Source organism: Daldinia caldariorum (genome assembly GCF_022478825.1).
Source record: "Daldinia caldariorum strain CBS 122874 unplaced genomic scaffold F4812scaffold_21, whole genome shotgun sequence".
In the NCBI taxonomy this organism is placed as follows: domain Eukaryota; kingdom Fungi; phylum Ascomycota; class Sordariomycetes; order Xylariales; family Hypoxylaceae; genus Daldinia; species Daldinia caldariorum.
Window position 1 is genome coordinate 370,638 of NW_025953057.1, and position 21,561 is coordinate 392,198.

General features: G+C 48.8%; 6 protein-coding genes across 6 annotated transcripts; 3 read left to right on the forward strand and 3 right to left on the reverse strand.

Annotated features, from left to right (window-relative positions):
- Positions 1 to 1,269: 1,269 nt before the first annotated feature.
- On the reverse strand, positions 1,270 to 2,600 carry F4812DRAFT_468144 (glycosyltransferase family 2 protein; the record flags this gene model as incomplete). The annotated part of the gene is made up of 1 exon (XM_047938746.1): positions 1,270 to 2,600. Exon 1 carries the CDS (start codon positions 2,566 to 2,568, stop codon positions 1,270 to 1,272), a length of 1,299 nt encoding a protein of 432 aa, XP_047786543.1. The 5' UTR covers positions 2,569 to 2,600.
- A 1,319-nt stretch (positions 2,601 to 3,919) lies between these two features.
- On the forward strand, positions 3,920 to 8,856 carry F4812DRAFT_443830 (uncharacterized protein). The gene is made up of 3 exons (XM_047935438.1): positions 3,920 to 4,761; positions 5,312 to 6,125; positions 6,177 to 8,856. The coding sequence occupies exons 1-3, from the start codon at positions 4,324 to 4,326 to the stop codon at positions 8,579 to 8,581; spliced, it is 3,657 nt and encodes a 1,218-aa protein (XP_047786544.1). The 5' UTR covers positions 3,920 to 4,323; the 3' UTR covers positions 8,582 to 8,856.
- On the reverse strand, positions 8,857 to 10,793 carry F4812DRAFT_443832 (MFS general substrate transporter). The gene has a single exon (XM_047935439.1). It carries the CDS (start codon positions 10,415 to 10,417, stop codon positions 8,966 to 8,968), a length of 1,452 nt encoding a protein of 483 aa, XP_047786545.1. The 5' UTR covers positions 10,418 to 10,793; the 3' UTR covers positions 8,857 to 8,965.
- Positions 10,794 to 11,541: 748 nt separating this feature from the next.
- F4812DRAFT_462981 (RNA-binding domain-containing protein) lies at positions 11,542 to 12,094 on the forward strand (the record flags this gene model as incomplete). The annotated part of the gene is made up of 2 exons (XM_047938131.1): positions 11,542 to 11,775; positions 11,870 to 12,094. 2 exons carry the CDS (start codon positions 11,542 to 11,544, stop codon positions 12,092 to 12,094), a joined length of 459 nt encoding a protein of 152 aa, XP_047786546.1.
- Positions 12,095 to 13,648: 1,554 nt separating this feature from the next.
- On the forward strand, positions 13,649 to 15,639 carry F4812DRAFT_443835 (zf-DHHC-domain-containing protein). The gene has a single exon (XM_047935440.1). The coding sequence runs from the start codon at positions 13,832 to 13,834 to the stop codon at positions 15,545 to 15,547; it is 1,716 nt and encodes a 571-aa protein (XP_047786547.1). The 5' UTR covers positions 13,649 to 13,831; the 3' UTR covers positions 15,548 to 15,639.
- F4812DRAFT_443836 (P-loop containing nucleoside triphosphate hydrolase protein) lies at positions 15,640 to 20,133 on the reverse strand. The gene is made up of 3 exons (XM_047935441.1): positions 19,810 to 20,133; positions 16,452 to 19,740; positions 15,640 to 16,380 (listed from the first exon to the last, which is right to left on the reverse strand). The coding sequence occupies exons 1-3, from the start codon at positions 19,810 to 19,812 to the stop codon at positions 16,001 to 16,003; spliced, it is 3,672 nt and encodes a 1,223-aa protein (XP_047786548.1). The 5' UTR covers positions 19,813 to 20,133; the 3' UTR covers positions 15,640 to 16,000.
- Positions 20,134 to 21,561: the final 1,428 nt, after the last annotated feature.

Here is a 21,561-nt window from a genome sequence, read left to right on the forward strand (position 1 = left end):
GATCATGAAAATAATGATCCTCGCTTTTGGCTACCTACTTGGCTCCATGGTCGCAGATCTCGTGAATACCTTCGTGGAGATACTACACCACCGACTTTCCATTAGCAATAATTCTTCCTCCATTGTTTCTTCAATTCAATCCCTAATCCACTAGTACTACGAAATCACACTGTATGAAATCATAGCTAAGGGCATATTTGTATGCGCAGGTCCGCAATCAGACAGGTAGAGCTTCGAGAAGTTCGGGAAGGATTGGCCGATCAAGTTGAAGTCATAGTTAAGCGGTGAATTGGCTGGGATCTATTTTTAGATTCAGCTGGATCCAGGCTGAACAGCTAAACGGCTATTACGAATCGTACGTAGTTTAGGGATCGACGTACTTTACGAATTATTCTTATTTGATGGAGACATGTTTCTCTGAGCTGAGTGGTCAGGTACCGAGCTATAGTAGTAGATACTAAGCTATACCCAGCTTCACGTTCTCCGCAATATCTGTATGCGATTCCTTCTGGAGTCATCCTAATCTTCGATGCTTGCTAGTCTGCCAGGTGAGGTGAAAGGTAAAGGATCTACCTCCATGATATAGCACAGCCTCTTTGCGGTGGATTTCCAGGCGTAGTTGTTTCATAGCTCACAATGCACGTCATATAGTTGTAGGCACATTCGTTCTTTTGAACTGAGCATTACACTGTGCATTCTGCTTAATCTCCTATTTGTTAGGGATTCTAATAATTACCTACCTGGTATAATCGTCATACTACTAGGGGCTATTGGCTATCCAAGCTGTATAGTACAGTATCTGCCTAAGATAAAGCACACGTGCACTGTAAGAAAGAGAACATCACTTCCTCGATGAGAATTACGATTTTTGATTTATTAGCTGAATACTACTAGACTAGGTACCTACCTACCTATACTATTGGAGCGTTCCTTGTCAGGCTAACATGTAACAATCCTTTGTTGCGGTACAAGAAATATGCTACCTCGCATCCATGACAATAAGAAAGGGGATACCTATTTGAGATTCACGTACCTAAGTTCGTCGAGGAAACTCTGAGGAGTTTGACAAAGACAGCGTTCAGCGAAAAGCACGGCGAAGAAAGATAGTAAAAGGATCGGGGTGTAGATAATTACCTTTGTATAAACCCTATTACACAATACCTTAGATGCGTTTACAGTCTTGCACACAGTGATACTCGCCATATATCTCCTAGTTCACTCGGGCCGACGAATACCACTTTCACTGGCACTGTCTTTATGAAGCGATGTTTAGACACTTGATCTATTACTCCACGATTCGGTAGACAAAGTTAACCAAGAATAGAAATCGGAGACGAGATACAAGTTGTCCGCGATCATGGCGGCCCAAATCTTCGAACCACAGTAGGGGAACCGCCGGTAAAATGCATAAAGACCAGTGAACCAATTGTACAGGACATAGGAAAGCAGTAACAGCGCGAACCAAGGAAAATGCACCCACAATTTATACCATAGATATGCCCGAACAATGGTGAAGATAGGGGTTACCATACCGCCAGCCATCTTGCGGGTCATAAAAGGGGCCGTTGTCTTCATCTTATGATACCCCGGCTCGCAAAGAAGGCAAGTAAGTCGCAGCCTAAGGCCAGACCGATACCACCTTTTGCTCTGATGAGCGAACGCACTGGTCCGCATCAAGCTTGTCAAAACGCGGGCTTCGGGTCTAAGTTGAATGCCGAGTCTCCATTGTCTTGGCCGGACCGAGGACCTGTGGCGATCCGAGAGGTGATGCTGATAAAGGATATAGCGCGTGATAAAGCCGTCGTCGCCAGTGTTTTGTTTCATTCCATTCCACATGTCGTTTGTGAAGAGATACTGGAAGTAAGGATCTTTTATAATCTCCGCTCTCAATAACATTGTGAGCCCGGAAACTGTGAAGTTTGTCGAGCCATCAGCAGCATAGAAAGCCGCCATACCATTCTCCCGCCTCTGTCGCATTCTAAGAGCGGCAACCTCCCAGCCACTGATGACCTTAGAATTTTGACGTTCAGCTGGTACATACGAGTCAATGGGTCCTCCGACGAGGCCTATGTCGTCCCGCTGGAAAGGGGCAAGTAGATTTACCAGCACTTCTTGAGTTGTCCAGAGGGCATCATCGTCGACGAGTGCAATGATCGGGCCTGTGGCTTGGTTAATGCCTCGACATAGCTGTGTTCGCTTGTTGGCCTCGGTTACTGAGTAGATATATATTTGCGCTCCGCTTTCGGCCACCGCCTGCTTGACACCTGGGGCAGACTCAAGTTCCTTTTGCAGTCTTGATAGTTCGCGTTCGATGGTTACGAATATTACCTCGCGAGGTTTGTTGCTAAGCCAAGTTATAAGATGGTCAGGAAGGTCATCATCCCAGTCTATTGTTGGCACTACGATAGAAACGTCGGACGGGCGGTAGCGAGCATCGCCTGGTTGTGGCAATGGAAACGGTCGGTATTGTCTGGCAAGATAACCGCCTTGCTTGCCGTCGACGTAGTCCCAGAGGTAGAGACCACAGAGGAGACCAAGTTCAAGAGCGTGGACAGGTTCGGCGATCATTATGATTAGATGGACTTTTGATATGTCTATTGCCTACGAAGGTATTACGACGTATGCTTCGACTCTCAAATGGATACCTCCCAAAAGATAATTGGCCACTGTCGTATTTATATATTATAATTGAAACAAGATGAACGCATGTATTGTTTTTACATGCACACGTTGTCATCATCACAATTCATGTTAGCATACACGATGAACTTACATAGTGACTATCCAGCCGAACCTTCTCAGAGGGACCACTACCTAACATATGTTGTGAATGAACATCTTATGTACCTAGTGTAGTGGTATATATTGGGGAGTAACGATACCTGCGTCTTGACCAGCTGCACGTAGTCCCTTCCATGACCGAGTCACTAATTCGACAACATTTTTTACTACCTACCTTACGTATACCAATACATACCTACCCAGGTACCTACCAGGTAGGTATATAAAAGGAGAGAGCCCAGTAGCAAATTACTAGGTCCTAACAAGTACGGATGAGATAGGTCCCTCGTGACCACCGGGCATCTGAACCTGATATCATCTCTCTATTGTACATAGTCGAAGAAGAATGCTACTATGTCTGAGCGCTGATGAAACCTATTATAAACGATGGCTCGAGATGGCAAGGGAGAGAGGGTATAAATTAATATAAGCTATATGAAGTATTCTAGTCCTAAACTTACCATGGAGGTAGTGGTATAAGCATAATGTCTTTGGGTATCTGTTCATGGGCATCTGGCTATGGGTGTGCGTGTAAGGGAGAAGGAGGCGTTCCCCTAAAAATAGGTACCTAAGCTTCGACTCAGGTACGGATTGAATTTAACCGGGATAGCCTTGAAAGTGTACTTAGTTACTTGGGTAACTCAAGCATATGTCACTTCGCATTTAATAACTGGAACGCTAGACTTCTAAAAGGTTTCTTAATTGGTTGAGCTGTTTGAGGTTGAGTCGGGATTTTTCAAGATGTACATAGATACTACGGTAGGCACCTGCATCTAATAGTGTAGTCCGTGCTCAGGTATACGCTGCAGCCTGCGGGTATTTGGATACGTGAGTACCTATGTACCAAGATATTTATAAATACCGGTACTGATTCACTGAACGTTACCTAAGTCTACGTAGGTATTAGGTGAATGATCTTACTCGAGAAAATAGGTACCAAGTCTCTAATATCTAGTGCATTGCTTACAGTGTTGCGTAAGTGAAAGGTAAATTAGGTAAGTTAGGAAAGTACCTAGGTACCTACTTATCTAAAGGTCTAGGCAACGTAAACACACCCCGCCCCCCACTGCATTTCCGATGCCCCATATCATAGCGCGTAAACATCAACTCGATTTCTTCTCCATCTTTTTTCTCTTCATCAACAGAAAGCACACACACAGCTTCAAATACAACAAAACAACCTTGTCATCCAGCTACTTCCCAAAGCTTTCTTCTAGCATAACCAATTCTACTTCATTGCAAATACTGCATTGAAAATACCAGATTAATTACCATCCTGCTCCTGCTCCTGCTCCTACTTTGACTCTGATCATTGTTTTGGACGCGTCTTTCCTCAACTTGTCGCATCTGCTCAGCATCGTCTGCAGCTTCACTTTTTTCCACACCTCTCTTCTCCTACTGTCACTGAACTGCTCACCTACACTTACGCGCTTCTTAACGCGTTTATTAATGCTACACATCACTATACCGCCCTAATTGGCATCTTAGTTTACCCATATCCTTCGGTTCCATCCTAATCGCGTTTAACGCGTGACGGATCACATGGAGTCGAAGACGAGCAGATATCAGTCTCGCATCCTTAGGGAGATGCATCAAAATACCGAGAATCCTTTCAATTCACCACCTTCTTCTACTGGTTCCCACGGAACCGTCACACTTACCTCAAATATTACTGGTCCTCAAGGCGAATCGACGCGACGAATGGATGACCTATCTATTAACCTACCAAGCCAAGCTGCCATGCGCAGCTCCAAGGGCCCTCAACCATCCTCCCTTAACATCAACACTTCTGTACTAGGACGAACCTTCCCCGAATGGAGCCGCTGGAATCCTAACGGACACGAAGACGAGAAGGAGATGTGGGAAACTGCTAGCGACAACCTCCCAATCTCCAAGGGAGAGGAGAATATAACGCCACTTGGAAGCCCTAACTCGTCGGTGGTCGCTACCCCTAGAGCGGAAGAAACAGATAGAGATAAGGTTAGTAAACATTTTTTACACTATCAAGCATCGATTTGCTACACCGCGAATGCCAGTTTCTAGGTTGGAGACGCTAGAAAGCACGAGCCAAGATATCCTCAATGTTGCGAAGCAGTTTCGGGATATGAGCAGGGAAGTCGATCGAGCTACGGATGCTGTTCGTATTGCACGAACAGATGGATTACTCTAGGCGAGTAGTTGCAGAGCGCCTCTCCCTGAAGATAGTACCGATTCTTTACACCTAAGCGAATTTACAGCAGATACCCGAAGCTCGCATGAGGAAGTCTCGCCCACAGACAAACAGTGCAACTATTCCGATTCTCCTGATGATTCTTTCCTTTCTCAGTCTTCTGTTTCTACTTCTGCTTCTGCTTCTAATTCATTTGTATCTGTTTCTTCTCTACGTTCTTGCTTGCGCGGTCGTTCTGTAACACAGCCTGGACTTCGACGTTCCGTTTGTTTTGATAGTTCTGTTACGAAATATGATGTAACTTCTTTTATCTAGTTGCTCTTGATTGTGGGAATTGGCTAGCTGACTTCGTATTTCCAGGTTGGGGCTGCAAAAGCAAAAAACACAGCCAAGGATCGAATAACAGCGGCAGAACGAGGCTCTCTCCGAACAAGGGCTCAGATGCAACCACGAGTCGAAGACGGGTCCGAGTGCTCATTAGATTTCTCTGAACCTCTTGTACAGCCGCGGCGAGATTCAGAAGAGCAAGGAAATCATCCACAGCTGTCGGCTTCCAATGTCGCAAAAAAGGCCAAGCCTCGACGTGGCAATGTCACAGCCCTACTCGAGACGCTCAAGACGGCCCAGACTAAACAGGCTGAGGCCAAGGAACAGCCGTCCAAACAGGTCTCCCCCAAGTCACAACCATCAGCACAGCTCCAAAATGTTGCCAAGGCCCATACGGAGCGACAGCCGGACATGGATCATGTGGCCAGTCCTACCACACCTAATCAGACTGCCCGCTCGTTCTTTATACCTAATCTTTCCTATATGAACGACTTCCTATCAGGTGCTCTGAAGCTGTCCTCCCTCCGAAATGGCATGCCTGTCTTCGTCAAACATGGCAAAGTCCATGACCGCGAATCCATGCTATACACGGATCATCATGCTGATATTGAAGCGCTCTCGATTCCCGAGGATGAAGAGAAGATTTTCGTCTCTCTGGATAAGATCAAGGATGAAGTTTACGCTTTGAAAGAGCATGATGAGTTTGTTTCGAAGCAGGCCGAACAACTTCAGGAAGAAGTCGAAGAACTCCACGTGCAGATCGCGAAATACAAGTCTCGGAAAGATAGTGCTATGGGCTCCGACTCGGAGAGTTCAATAATAGACTATCTCAGCGCACAGAAGCATCGTATGTTCTTTATCCCCGATTCATCTGCAACGAGACTAACCAAAATTCTAGAATTGGAAGAACAAGTCAGCTCTCTCCAGGCCCGACTAGATAAGGCAAACCGGAAGATTAGTATCAACGAAATTCATACCGAATCATACATCGCCGAGCGCGATGAGGCTCTTAAAACTTCGACCGAACACTCGGATAAGATCAAGCAGCTTCAATCCGAACTTGACATGGCTCGCCGGCAACTCAAATCGCTGCGCGATGACAAACCCCGAGACGACAATACGCTTGAGATTGAGATTATGTCCCTACGCAAAGATAACAGCTCAATCCGACAGAAGTGGAAATCCTTATTGGAGGAAAACCAATCTCTTCGGGAACACAATGGAGATATTTCCCGACAGAACGAGTTGCTAAATCAAGAGTTGAAGGAAACTAAGACAGAGTTGGAGGCACTTCGACGCGAGCACCAGCTGCTTTCAGAGGAGAAGAACGTGCTCAAGCAAGACAATCTGAGCCTTGAGCGTCATAACGATGAATTCTTCAACGACAACAAAGTTCTCAAGCAGCAGAACTCCTTACTTGATCGACGAACGCACGACCTACAAAATAATCTTGCTCGATTACAGAAGTTACTCGATGCTACCAACGCAGAGACGGGTGAAGTGTCTGTTGACTTCAAAGACATCAAGTATCGACTCGAGGTGCAAAACCGCGAGCTTTCTAAGGAGAACGCCGAGCTTCAGCAACAGATTATTGATCTAGAAGCGGATTTTGCATCCAGACGAGTGGCTTTAGAGCAAGAGAAACGTCGGCTGGGTCGCGCAAATGCGCGTTACAAGGAGCAATTCAACCAAATCAGCGAACGATTTGAGCAGATTGTGAAGGAAAGCAAAGACGAAGCTGCCATGTACGAGGAGCAGCAGACAGCCTTGACGCAGCAGTTAGAGCTCATTGCCGACAAGGAGTCAGCTCTGGCAGACAAGCTGAAGAAGAGTGCTCTTCACGAAGCCAAGCTTCAGTCTGAACTCGAGCGGAGGACGGACGCTATTAACGAGGCTCGTCAAATTACTCAGGAAATCAAGGACTTCATGAGTACTGTAAACAAGAAGAAGCATGCGAAGACGACGACGCGCATCGCTGAACCAAAGGGCAAGTCGGTTGTTAGTGAGACAACAGCTAGAAGCACCACGTCTCAAACCGATATTCCCATGCAGGATGACTATACGCAGCAGATCGACCTTACACAGGGGTCTGACTTTGCAAGCATTTTCACACAAGGCGAAATGCCTAAACTACGGGATGCTCTCCGTCAAGTTCGAAATGACAACCGACAAGGCGACTCGAGCGACGAGGAATCATTTTTTGACGATGACGATATCAGTGAACCGGCCAGCCCAAGTCTACCACCGCTGTTTGTGCCCAATACTCGACAGCGGTCCGTTAGCTCACACAAGGCTGTCTCTGGAACATCTAAGGGACGAACAGAGACAGGTAAATCCCAGCCTGTTGGAATACTTAAAGAATCTCAACCTTCTCGCCTGAACTCTCAGAAACAGAAAACCAAGCATGCCGCGAACGAAACAGGATCCAAAGATGTGCAGCAGCGCAATAAGACTACCGATTCCGTTTCTGGTGCACGAAAGACGAAGTCCGAGGAGGCTAATACTCGAAAAGTTTCGTTTGGCCGACCAGCCTTGCAAGGAGCAAAGGAATCTCGACCAACTTTAGAGACTGACCTTACGGGACGATTGAGTGTTAAATCGGGTATGAGCATTCAGAGCGAAATTTCAGAGATGGATAAGTTCCAACGTCGCAACTCGGACAGTGCACGCTTCGATATCGATTCAGATCATGAAGATAATATGACCTCGGCTTTGTTCATAGATGATATCACACTTGGACAGAAAAAGATGACAGAGAAACAAAATACGAAGACAGCCAAGAACGAGCTTTCCAAGGACGCCAAGCGTGTTCTCGACAACCTTTGCCATGATCATGATTGCGGCAACTGCATTGTCTGCTCACGAATCAACTCTCGCGGACCCGGCCAGAAGCCTATCCGCGCAAAGAAGCCAATTCCCGTTACAGACCGAGGTGTAGAGAAGCAAGATTACGAAGATCAGCTTACAATGCGCCCATCGCAAGACCCGGCCATGGCTTTGGCCAAGGTTATCAGGTCTCTGGAGGACGAAGAACAACATCTCAAAGAAGCTTTCAACAAGAGAGCTGTAGAATTCGACAAGTGCGACCCGTCCGTCAACCGTAAGACGTGGAAGCGATTGGGGTTTGAGATTGACAGAATCCGAAAAGTAAGAGACCTAAAGAGAGATCAAATCTACTATCTCTATGATGCTCTTGAAGGACAGAAGGCGAGCGGGCAGGAGATGACGGCAGAGTTCGTCGAGTACACCATACACGGTGCAATGAGCAAGGATCATTCATGGAACGGCGTCCTTGATATCTGAAGGAGGAGTTGGGGGAAGGGGGAGTATCCGGGGCTTTGTGTTAATTAAGTGACCAGAATGGTAAAATATCGGAAGGGATTTGGTGGTCCATGGTCATTGGAGTTTTACGGTCTGATTAAATCACGAGCCTCATGCATGGTTAGGTGTATAAAAGGGAGTCTGCATTCAATGCATTCATTGTATTATTACGAGCCTACTGCAAAGGTCACCTAGGTTACGCGCATCCATATGAAGGGCGCCGCTATATTGCATAATGGAAGAAATTATGGGACAAGTTGTCTGTTGACGAAGGGTGACTGTTATTCGACATATATTATAGTAACTAAACGTGCCATTAAAAGCTTCTATTACGGATGGGTACCTCCTAGATATATCTATTATAACTTATAAAGCTCTCATGACTTGTTTGCCCATAGTCCAGAACCAGCCCCAAGCACCGAGAGTTGCGGTCAACCCAGTATAGATAACCATAGGACCGTACTGGGTGGCGTAGCCCGTAAAATCCTGGGCCTTCAAGCGGTTGGCCTCGAGCAAAGCCCCACCGATAGGACCGCTAAGCACGAAGCCGAGACCCCGGCCACCGAGCAGCATGCCGAAAATCAAGGCGGTGTCGATGGCGCCGTCGCGGCGCTTCATCTCCTGCAGGATGCCGGACCAGGTGGAGCTGAAGCCGCCGGCGAAGAAGCCGTACATGAGGGTGAAGACGACCAGGACGGCGACCTGGTGGCCGCCGAGGCCCCAGAGGAGGAAGACGGAGGCGGCGCTGCCGAGGGAGGAGATCAGGATGACGGTGGTGGGCGCGAGCCCGGCGTCGTTGAGCAGCCCGATGAGGAGCGAGCCGGGCACGGAGGCCAGGGAGATCAGGGCGAGGAAGATGGGGCCCGTAACGGAGGGGAAGCCGAGGGCGTGCGCGTACGAGGCCAGGTACGTCGGGGGCATGAGGTAGCCGAGGGACTGCAGGACGTTGCCCCACTGCAGGATCCAGAAGGTGGAGTGCCGGGCAAACGCGAAGGAGACCCGGCCTCGTTGTCTCTGCCGACGTCCGGGTTGTTGTTGTTGATGATCGAAGGCGTGCTCCTCGGACGTCGTCGTCGCGGCGGGGTACTCCCGTATGAGGAACAACGGGGGGATGGTGAGGAGAGCCGAGGACGCGGCGTAAGCGCGCAAGGTGGTGCGGACGCCGAACCGGCTGAGCAGGGCGCTGGTGAGAAACGGCATGCCGGCGCCGACGGTGCTCTTGCTCGCCCACATGGCGCCGTACGCGAGGCCTTTACGCTCGGAGAACCACTCGTCGAGGCTCAGGGACGCGGGGCTGAACAGCAAGCCGCAGCCGACGGCGTGCAGGACGCCCTGGGTGGCGATCAGCTGGCGGGCCGAGGTGGCGAAGGACGAGGCGAGCAGGCAGGCGGTAGTGACGAGCAGGCCGAGGGGCCCGCACCAGCGGCGCAGGTACGGGTACTTCGTCAGGAGGATGAAGGTCGCGGGCATCATCAGGTACAGGATACCCGTCTGGGAGTTGCCGATGCTGGCGATGGTGCCGGGGGTTCCGGGGCCGTCGGGCAGCACGGCGGGCCCGTGCGCCGTGTAGTACTCTTGGAATATGCCGAAGGCGAGCGAGTACCCCCATATCGGGGCCTGGATCAGCACGCAGCCGGCTAAGACGAGGTAGGCGGATTTGCTGCGGTCGGACTGCGGAGCAGCTGGCGAGATGATGGTCTCGGCCGGGGGAAGTTCCGTTGTTGGTGCATTATCACTGTCTTGTAGCTCTTGGGAGGTAGGAAGACGGCTTACTTCGGACATTGGGATGTCTTGTGATTGAGTTTGATGTGCAGGCATTGTTTGTTTATTTAAGGGTTTGCAATATTACGAAGAATAACCTCATATATAGAAAGATATATAAGAGAGAGAACGAGAGAGAGAGAGAGAGAGTTGCAAACGATGCTATCAACAAAGCAGTAGGTACCTAAAGCTTCACTTATAACCTACCTGGGCACATTTACCAATATACAGAATCCAAAAGAGGAGGGTTGTAAGGGATAACCGATGGATAACCGGGATGATATTACACGACATCCGGTTGGATAATCAAGAACCGCGCCCTATGTCTCCGGGGATGATGCTGTAGATCTGGACAAGGAGCCAATCGCGTTTATAATTGCTCTCCGACATCGCGGTTACTGTAGGGTTTTTTTTTTTTTTTTTTTTTTTTTTTGAGTTTACGGTAGTGCTGTAAATATATTATGACGTTGGAGCGGGAAGAAGATATAGATCCGGTAGAGACCCAAACTACCTAAGGGTCCGTCTACTAGCGTATTTTTTAAACCATGGATGTACTTAATCTCGCTATCAAGCTACTGTCCTTTTGTATGTGTTTTTACGTGTGCTTTAACGCATTTATACTTAATTTTAGATATTTTCATGTTAGGGCTAAGTATTTACTTGGCAATGCGCTATTCCACATTGGTTCCGGACCCTAGTTTGGGTCCCTACCGGATAACTTGCTGCTGCTTTGTCATAGAAGAAGAATCATTGTAATAAGTTATTTTTTAAAAGGCAAGGTTACTACCTACCTCTGTACGAAGTACATGATATGGTGATGGCTCACTGACAGTAGAAGTATAACTGTATAAGAACATGTGACAGCTGTGTTACGGTGTTGCCTATTCAGGCCCCAGGGGATAACTTTAGGTACCTAGCCTAGGTACCTATTGTACAATGTACTGCCAGGTGGCACGTCTAGGCCAAACAGACTAACAGACCGTCACCACGAATTAGTTCGTCATAAGCTTCCATCAATCAAATCTTAGCATTTCCCTTGCTTTGTTCCTCCCAACTCCACAGCTTTATCGACGTTCAATTCCTCAAGTTCAACATTGCGAACTTCTTAAGGCTAGAAGTTCGTGTAAGACAACGACAACGACCACTTTTCCTCTTAGTATTACGCAAGACTGTTGTTCATCATGGCGGACGTCGAAATGGAAATCGACGAGCCTGGCTCTCCCCAAGCTACTCAAGCTAAAGTTAGCGACATGCAAACGCACACCAAAGCTACAGCCGTGCGATCTATTGAGGGTTGGATCATTATGGTTACAAACGTACACGAGGAAGCCGACGAGGAGACGCTGCACGATAAATTTGCCGATTTTGGCGAGATCAAGAACCTGCACTTGAATCTCGATCGTCGTAGCGGTTACGTCAAGGCAAGTTAACAAACATTCTACACCTCATATTAATTCAATTCCCAATACCAGAATCCATTTCAAATGTTAACCTATCTGTTGGGTTTAGGGCTACGCTCTTATCGAATACGCTACCTTGGACGAGGCTCGCGCTGCTATTGATGGAGCACATCAGACGAAGCTACTAGACCAGGTTATCAACGTCGACTTCGCTTTCGTCAGACCACCTCCGGGTAAGGGTAATAATAGGGGACCCCGACAATCACACCGAGGTAGGGGCCGGAGTCGAAGTCGAAGCCCGGAAGGACATAAGGATGATACTGCGGAACGATGAGAGAGAGGGAAAGAGAAAGAGGAATGGGAGGAATTGCTTACTCTAATTACTTCGACAATATTTGATTACCCTAGGATAAAAAGTATCCGGGTATAATATTGCGCATCCAGCCATTTGCGCTGGTTTTGGCCGACATGTTACCAGAATACACAAAAAAGACATGTCGGCATGAGGAAATCCTCCGTGTAGGTATGAATCAATCAATCTTTGTTTTACAACCTTACATTATATTGTTTGTGCTAACGTATCATCTAGTCATTTGACGTAAACATTGTGAATATTCAGGGTTAACGTTGGATCGTTGATAATCCTCTCTACTTACTGGAATGACAATTGCAAGCTGTCTACTTCATAGGCAGATTTTGATAAGTAAGACAATGAAGTTTCCCTTGAGGAAATAAATAATCAAGTCATCTCCACATTTTAGGCGGCTACTAAGTTCAGTTGTCTTTATACCCCAAACATCAAAATTTATTCTCCAGGTCTAGAATAAGCCTTTCCTTGTATTCTATTTCGTGCGATACGAGTAGAAATATTAACTCCCCCAGATGTCCTAGTGTACTATCGTGTCCTGAACAATGAACTTCCAAGTTACCTCTAAACCTTTCTAAGCCCATCTTCTGAACCCCATACGGCCGTTTTTGTGGCCATGCCGAAAATTAGAACCAACCGTCCATCTAAAGGAACAAAAGGAACAACAAAAGGGGCTAGGTAAGGGTAGATTGGGTTTGGTTAGGGTAGGTTTACGTATTGTACCGTTATGAACCCCGGCGCACCGACCCTTCGAACATGGTCTCAAGGTGTAATGGTAATTTATAACAGGTACCTACCTAACCTAGCAGGCTTTGACTGACTCTAGGAAGGCTGGCTGGAGTGCCTGAGTGTGAACTAACACGACTTCTAGCTATAAGGTTGACTACCTAGGCGTCAAGGCTTGTTGCCGCTGTGAAGATCCGGGTTGAGAAGCATGGTATCATGCACCAGAGTCTGGCGATTAAGCTTTGGGAATTGCTTCGGGAGGTGATCGAGAACACTCACCCCCCCTCACCCCCCTCCTTCTTTTCAACCGGATGACAGGTACCTAGACTGATAAGACGTCCCAACATAACAGCAGACGCTACGCTCTTTGATTCCTTATAAACTGAGGACCTTCAAATTAGTGTACTATAGGAGGTATCTATAGATGAGTGAGGAGCAGCGTTAGGTAACATTCCCAACATGATAGAATAAAAAAGTCAGTAACTGGTACTTAACAATGGACACTCAATTTACACGTATTTGAAACTAATATCGTCATAATTGTTATTGTTATAGTTGTACCATCAATCAAAAGTAACGAAAAGAGCTTCCAAGGTTCTTTATTATTTAATTCGTTTACGCCAGAGTCATTTCGGTTTACTAAATATCCATCAAAGCCATACTGTAAAAACTGCCTTAAACCTTTATTAAGCTTAGGTTTCTTAGGTACTTTGTACGTACCTAAGGTAGTAGGGCTTTGATCCCTGTCCGTTCCTGCATAAGTGACGTCGCGCCTAAGTAAACTAGCGACATCGCGTCACCTCGGCATCTTATTCAAAACCCAAATCTGTTAGGATTCATCCCATTACTTAGTACATGTATCTTAACCAAGGATCCTAGCAAGTCCGGCGGCAAATATCCTTCCCCTCCCCCTTTTATTTATTTATTTAAAGATCCGGACCTCCACCTGGATGGCTTAATATAAACAACCTAATAGGTATGGCCTTCCTCGTCGGCAGCACGGAGCCAGTACTCCAGCGCCTCGCCGTTCCCGCCGTTTGCCTCCTGATCGCTTTCCTCGCCTACGCCTCGCAATGGCTGTTCGCCACCGCACCGGACCTAGCCCCGGGCCCGCTCACCAAAGCCGAGATCTACACCTTTAACAGCCTGGTGCTATGTCTGTGGTATACGTACTACAAGGCCTGCACCGTCGACCCGGGCCGCTACGTCTTCCCGCCGGATTACATCAAGAAAAATAAGAGGAAGAGGAAGAGTACCGATGGCCCCGGGGAGGAGGAGGAAGAAGAGGAAGAAGAAGAGTTGGATCCCCGACGGATACAGCGCTGGTGTAGGAAATGCGCGGCACCCAAACCGCCTCGCGCCCACCACTGCAAGACATGCCGTCGGTGTATTCCCAAGATGGACCACCACTGCCCCTGGACCTCCAACTGCGTCTCCCTGCAGACCTTCCCGCACTTCTTCCGCTTCCTCGTGTACACGAACCTCTCCCTCTGGACCCTGCTCGCCTTCCTCCTCCGCCGCTTCCTCGCCCTCTGGGAGACCCGCCACCTCCCCGCGTACCTGGGGCCCTCGCTGTCGCAGCTCGCGCTGCTCACGGTCCTCGCCTTCACCGCCGGCGCGACGAGCCTGGCCCTGGGGTTGCTGCTCGCCACCACGCTCAAGGGCTGGGTCTTCAACACCACCATGATCGAGAGCTGGGAGATCGAGCGCCACGAGTCCGCCCTCGAGCGCCGCTACGAGTCCGCTTCCGACGACCCTTACTCCCCTTCCTGGTGGGGCTCCGGCGAGCGCGCCCCCGGCGGCGACCCCGATACCCTCGACCCCGTCGAGTTCCCTTACGACATCGGCTTCTTCGCCAACATGGCTGCCGGCATGGGCACGCGTAACCCGCTGCTGTGGTTCTTCCCGTTCGCGGGTGAGCCGAGAGTCGCTCCTCTGGGCAAAGATAACAATAGCAACAACAACATTAGCAATAGCGGTAGCGGTGGTGGTGGTGGTGGTGGTGGTAATAGTAATAGCGAGAACGACATCATCCTCATGACCGGCGCGGGCGCGGGCGTGGGCTGGACGTACGAAGAAAACGGGCTCAACGACCGCGAGGGCATGTGGCCGCCGCCGGACCCGGACAAGGTGCGCCACGCGCGGGCCTGGCGCGCGCGCAAGCGCGAAGCGGACCGGGCCCTGGCGGACGCGCGCTTCGACCGCTCGGCGAACCCCGAGCACGAGCGGGAGGCGTTCCGCCGCCGCCAGGCGCGGGATCTGCGGCGGTGGCGGGCGTCGCGGGCCCGCATACTAGGCGAGTTGGAGGAAGTGCCCCTTGATGACTACGACGATAATGGTTATTATGATGATCGCGATCGCGATTACGATTTCGTCGACGAGGCGTACGATGGAAGATTCGGGCCGGGACGCGCTTCGGCCACCGCCACCGCCGTCGCGATGGTGGGGGGGAGTGACGGCGGTAGTAGTAATAAGTACGGCTGGGCGAATGCCGACGGCGAACACCTGGGCGACTACGGGGTAGACGAGGACGCCGAGTTTGGCGACGAGCCGGCGGTAGAGCTAGAGCTAGAGCGGTCGGCGCGACGACCGTCGACGGGGGAGGAATTGATACCCGTGGAGGACGAAGATGTTCCTCTTGCGGAATTGATACGTAGGAGGAAAGTTCGCACGAAAGATGATGAGGATACGTGATTTGTGTACGGCCTCCCTCCCCCATTTTTCGACTGCCTACTACCTTATTTTATTATTTATTGGATATGTCACGATGGGATAAAGAAGATAGAATAAAGTTTATGTATAGATATAATTCGCCAACTATTTCAAGCCCTCTCTTTGCCCATCTACCTTTCTAAGCACGTGAATTGTTCTACTATGCAAGGCTGTCATGCTATATCGTGCTCGCTCCGTACAATACCTTACACGCTTCGTTGCGGCTGTAGAACTACCATCTGATATCTAACCCCGTCCTGCTTTCGCTTCTCGTCTTGCGGGAGAGATAGGGTCCGTTACTTATTGTGGCCGTCTCGGATAGGTTGTCCCCCGTTCCCGTCTCGCTATAATTCTGGGTGCGCCTATTCTATGCATAGACTAAACATTTCAAAGCCGACACCTGCACCAAACGCAACTCTACTCTGATGTTCTACTTCACCAATCGTCATCATCGTCTCTCCTAGTTTGCATGGCGTTCTTTCTCGCCAACAATGCATCAGCTAGGGAACCCTTCACGCTAGGTGTCGGTGTACTGCTACGGCTATTGTCTGACCCGCCGGTACCATTAAGACTCATACCTGAGTCTCGGGGTTGTGGAGGCGGCGCAGGCTTCTTCCCAGTAACAGGCCGCTTCGCTGGGGGCTGTGGCGGCGTAGGCTTATTCCGTGCTGCCGTTGCCGTGCCGTTTTGGCTTGGAGGCGGCGGCGGAGCCCTCGGAGCAGCTGCTGGTGCTGGGGGAGGTGCTGCTGCTTGTTCTTCGACGTATGCTGCAGGTACCCACGCTTGTCCATGCGAATTCTTTGCTAACCACCAGCCTAAAATAAAAACGTGTTAGTGAGCTCGCGAGCTTGATTAGATTCTTGGTTGATAGGAATTGGCTACGTACCATTGTTCTCCTTTTGGACAATCTCGATGATTTCGCCAGCCTTTATCGAGAGCTCATTCTCTTTATGGCCAGCAAAGTCGTACAGAACTTTGGCGGTCATTTTAGCTTTCGCTGGAGGAGCAGCAGGTGGCGGTGGAGGAGGAGGTGGCGCGCGTGCGGACGATGTCGATTCTTGGTTACGAGTATGGCTTGGAATGCTGCTTGTGACTGAGGCAGTGGGAGTTGGGACTGGGACTGGTCTTGGGGTCTGAACCGCTGCTGGACCACGTTTTGTGGTGCTCGGACGTGCGTTGGTGATTCGGGAAGGCCTGCCACCGGGACCACCCGGTTTAATGAGCTTGCCTCGAGTAATCGGACGGGGTGGCACGGGTTTGCCTTTAGGCGTCGGTTTCGATACAGACGAAGGAGGCTCCCCGGTCTGTGTATGCACTGTCCCGCTCTTGTAAAAATCGACGGCCTGTTGCGAGTCCTTTAGCACCTTTACGATTTGCATCTTTCCTGGCTTCTTGGCGTATTCTATTGAGTCGCCAATCTTCAGGCTGAAGCCACCAGGCATCGCTCGTTGCATTTGTGTAAAAAGTTCTGTCTTTAAGACGCAGTTTAGTAAGGGATCAGGTTCCTGGGGCGACCCAATCCCTAACGAGAACCAGTCGTCGCGACATGTCGATGTACCAATAAACTTGATAGATCCTAGCGGAATTTGACGTTCAATGACAATTTGGACTTGATGATTGACCAATGACTGCGCTACGATGTAGAACTTGCTGTTAGTCACAATGAGAATGCGAGGGCTTGGTTTACTTGATCGCCCGAACTTGGCCTCTAGAACCTCCCCACGACACGAAAAGATGGACTTCTCGTTGCTCGGTAGTTCTATGGAGCTTCGTATGTGTGATCCCGGCCCAGTCGACGCGTTAATTCCCAGATAGTCACCCAAGAAACGTCGAGAACCCAGCAGACTATAACGTCTTCGTTCCTTACGCCCTTGCAAAACTTTGTGACCTTGGTCTCGAAGTTGTAGATATTCAGCACCAACCCGCTTCTTCCGCCAGAAACGTTGAATTCGGGTCGCCGATTCTGCGCGGTAGGCTAGGTACGCCCTCCACATTCTTTGAATACGAGTCGCCATGTTATGCCAATATCGATCTCGCATGGTTTCTAGAGCAAACAAAGTCTCTGGGGACTTGATGAAAGCCTTTGTCACACCTAGTTGCCATTCTTCCTTCGGAATACTTGTATCCTTCAAGATTTGCTTCACAGCAGCCTCTTCGGTTCCTTGCCAAGTATACTCGCCCGCGTAGGACGTAGCAGGAGACAGTAAGAAGAAACGCTCAACAAACTTCTCGAATGATTGACGGTAGGCGAAACCCGCACGTCGAATCCTGACGTTCTCTTGCAGACCTAGATACTTGATTTGATGTAGGACATTTGGCACGTTATACTCCGTAGGCGACTTGTTTTCGTTCGGCTTGATTGTCCGGATATAAGAAGGTTGGCACTTCATCAGAGTTTCTACGAGAGCATTGGCCGAAGTTCTGATTCTGTCACCGGCAGTTGGGGGCTGCTTGCGGTTATCCTGATCTACGGGCTGAGGGAACAGCGCATGGACAAAGTGGTTAGAACTCTGCTGGAACAAGTTTTGGACACCCTTGAGGAGTTGGTCCTTGTTTTTATCAGTGATTCCTTCGACGGTGTAACTAACATCGCCGGCGTAATGCTTAATAATGAAGCTTCCCGAGCGAGGAGTGAGATGGGCGTTGGACATGCCGCTAATGCTCTGCATGAAGGTACGATCGCACGCCGCGGGGTCGGCGTGGGCTGTCTTGGTAGCATCCTTCAAGGCAGAGAAGATACCCGGCGGTCGAATCTGCTCGATGAGATCACACACAACCTTATTATCAAAATATTTGATTGGCGTCCATTGGATCTGCTCCCGTGCGTATTCTTCTTGTTCGGCCTTCAGTGTAAGCTGGATAAAAATCTGCTGCAGCTTTTCGTTCACGTAGTTGATACAGAGCTGCTCGAAACTATTCTTCTCGAAGATTTCAAATCCATAAATATCCAGAATTCCAATATTGTTGCTTGTTTGCTGTCGAGCTTGTAGTGACTGGTTTATTCTTCCAACAATCCAATCGAAGAGGTTGTAGTAGATAGCCCCAGCAAGTGCATCTCTGGTAGCGGTTGCTTGGGCGGCATTCGCTGGGGACTCGATTACTTCGCCGCTCCTTGGGGTTAAGACTCGAATTGTTATGCCCTTGACCAATGCAGCGGGCGAAACTTCCAACAGATATGCGAGGAAGTCCACGACAGACTGGTCAGCCACAGCAGCATATCCGTCATCTCCTTCGACGAACTGGATGTTTCCAGTCCAGAGAATGGCGGCTAACATGCGGAAGACCTCATCCTGCTCGGCCTGAGAAAGACCAATAATCTTCATGGCTTCCAAGGTATCTCGAAAGTCAGCCAAATCGTCTATGCCATCGACGTCGAAGCACTTTGACCGGCTGAGGTACGCATACGTCTCCGGCTTTTGGACGCCGAACATTGTCCGGTAATTTTCAGACGCTCCTTTGGAAAATTGGTAGAATATGTGGAAGTTTCGCTCGTTGGTAATTTGGCCCACGACTCGTGATTTCTCGAGTAGATAGTTTGTGATGTCGGCTCCTACAGGCTCTCCGTTGGAGTTGAAGTGTATTTGTAGGTACTTTCCGAACCGAGACGAGTTATTATTCCTTAACGTCTTCGCATTTCCGAAAGACTCGAGCAGTGGGTTGGTTGCCAGCACCATGTCCTTTATTTGTTTGATTTCTCCGCTCTCGCCGCCGGACACGTTTGCGATGTATTGCATGATCCGCTTGGCCGCTTCAGTCTTACCAGCTCCCGACTCGCCAGAAATAATAACACACTGGTTCTCGTGGTAGGCCTTCATGTTGTAGTATGCTGACTCGGCGATCGCGAAGACATGGGGCGGCACCTCTAAACGGTTCTTGCCCTTGTATGATTCGAGGACCTGGTCGGTGTAGATACCGAGATCTCTAAAGGGGTTAACTGAAACCAAGACATGGCCAATGTAGGTGTAAATCTCGCGGCCTTCGAATCGCTTCTTCAGGTTTTCGTTGATTGCCTCATTCGATACTTTGCTAAGTAAGGTCAGATCGGAAACGCCTATCTCTTTCTTCTTGGTTGTCTCGAAGGTAGCCTTCTTGGGTCTGGCATCGCCATCTTGCGCTTTTGCGCCACCAGCACGGGACGCTGCGCCTGATTTATCCTTCGGTCGTCTACTTATACCCTATAGTTTTAACACGCGGTGATTAGGATGAAGGTGTTGCTCAAGTTCTAGTTATACAATATTTCTTACCATATTGGGCTCGCATGGGCGGTATGGGTATGGGTATGGGTATCGCTAGGGTCGAATCTAGGAGAATAGGGATCTTGATGGGAATAGGGGGGATTGCAGCGTCGGGCCTTAGTCTGCAGAATATACGATACAGGGTTGGAATCGTCCCTAGTGATTAAACGACCTGAGGAGAAAGCGCGTGGTAAAATATATGCGAGCGCGGTTTAGATCTGGGTATGGGAAGATGAAGTTTGTATTTCCCAAGTATTCGGGTTGCCCTGAAGGAGGCAACGTTATTCCAGTGGAGCTTAGCGCCAATAGGTACCTAAGGTACTATACAATCTGTACCTGCCTAAGTGTATACCTAAAGTATTATGTAGTATTGTACAAAGATAACCCTGAGACGTAATTCAATGGGGCTGGGTAACGTGGCAGGCGTGGCTGAGAAGAGGTGCTAAGGCGGGATTCTTTACATAATTCAATATTATTCATCTCGTATGTATTATTTACGAGAAATATAAATTAGGTACCCGGTATTCTAACAAATCTCCTCCACAATTACTTCGAATCGATATCGTTTTACTATACAAATCACAATCACACAAGCCGACTCGGTTTAGAAAACTGTCAAAAGTTAGGAACAATACTCAGAGTCTTATTGATAAAAGAACTAGTTAGTTACACATTAACTAAAGGTAACCTGTTACTAGTTAACTAGTGTACATGTCAACTCCGCTAAGCGGAGAATAACGCGCAATTTGATCGCCACGGTCGAAAATCCGAGATTCGGCTTATTGTCGTATTACGGCCTCCCGACCGCCGCTACCCAACATGTACCGTTCCAACCGTTCAGACATTATAGGAGATTATGCCTTGGTGTGTATCAGCGACTCTGGCACAACTGGCTTACTCGGCCAAGCCGAGGATATTGCTTTCGTAGATTGTGGTGGCCTTTCCGGTATTATCATTCACGATCTAGCACGTAGTTCAGTGTGTTACCACCGTGGCGGCCTGGGGGAAACTATAAGAGTAAAGACTCACCTCATATCGAGGGTTATCAGGACTGGCCTGAACGTTCCTATCCGCCTGTATTCCCGGTTCGATAAGAACATTTCTGATTCTTCCAGTGGTCTCTGGAGTGTTCGAGTCGGGTCCTTCGTAAGAGCAAATATAAGCAGATGCAAAACAACAGTCAACAATGTGAGAGCTACTCACCTCCGATAGGCTTGTATATCACCGTTTGACCTTTCTTGTATCGGGGTGCCATAGTCAAAAATGTAAGTCAAGCTCTGCCAATAGTATTCCAATTGCTAGGTGATTGAGTGTGCAGGACTGAAAACTTACATCTTTACTTATCAAGTGATTCGGGTGGTTTAAATACCGGAGTGAAGGTTTGAAATAGACATCACTACATTCATTGTTTGCATCATTCACTAATTCTCATGATATCATATCTCTCTCATAGACTACATAACCCGCACTCGAATGTTAATATTTACGGCCATAATTAAAGATGTCAAATGTCAACGCATCATCTTCAATTTGACGGTCTGACATCGTCACATTGTCGACATCGTTTTTACATTTACCGAAGCTGGGCGCCTGATTCATCTCAAACGGTTTGTAGAATACCCGCCTAACCCCAGATTATATGCGTGATTTATCATCTGCGGCATGAATCTGGAAAGACACGTGCTCATCTCCGTTGGCATTTCAGCTTAACATCCTCGGGTCCATCTATCCCAATCGACTAATCTTGAACTAAGAAGCCGC

Bases quoted from the DNA above. Each gene is read 5' to 3' on its own strand.
- F4812DRAFT_443830 (XM_047935438.1), top strand. From the start codon at position 4,324: ATGGAGTCGAAGACGAGCAGATATCAGTCTCGCATCCTTAGGGAGATG. The intron at 4,762-5,311 runs GTTAGTAAACAT...TCGTATTTCCAG, and splicing joins AAGAAACAGATAGAGATAAG to GTTGGGGCTGCAAAAGCAAA. The intron at 6,126-6,176 runs GTATGTTCTTTA...CCAAAATTCTAG, and splicing joins TCTCAGCGCACAGAAGCATC to AATTGGAAGAACAAGTCAGC.
- F4812DRAFT_443835 (XM_047935440.1), top strand. From the start codon at position 13,832: ATGGCCTTCCTCGTCGGCAGCACGGAGCCAGTACTCCAGCGCCTCGCC.
- F4812DRAFT_443836 (XM_047935441.1), bottom strand. The intron at 16,381-16,451 runs GTACGTAGCCAA...TTTTTATTTTAG, and splicing joins TGTCCAAAAGGAGAACAATG to GCTGGTGGTTAGCAAAGAAT.
- F4812DRAFT_443832 (XM_047935439.1), bottom strand. From the start codon at position 10,417: ATGCCTGCACATCAAACTCAATCACAAGACATCCCAATGTCCGAAGTA.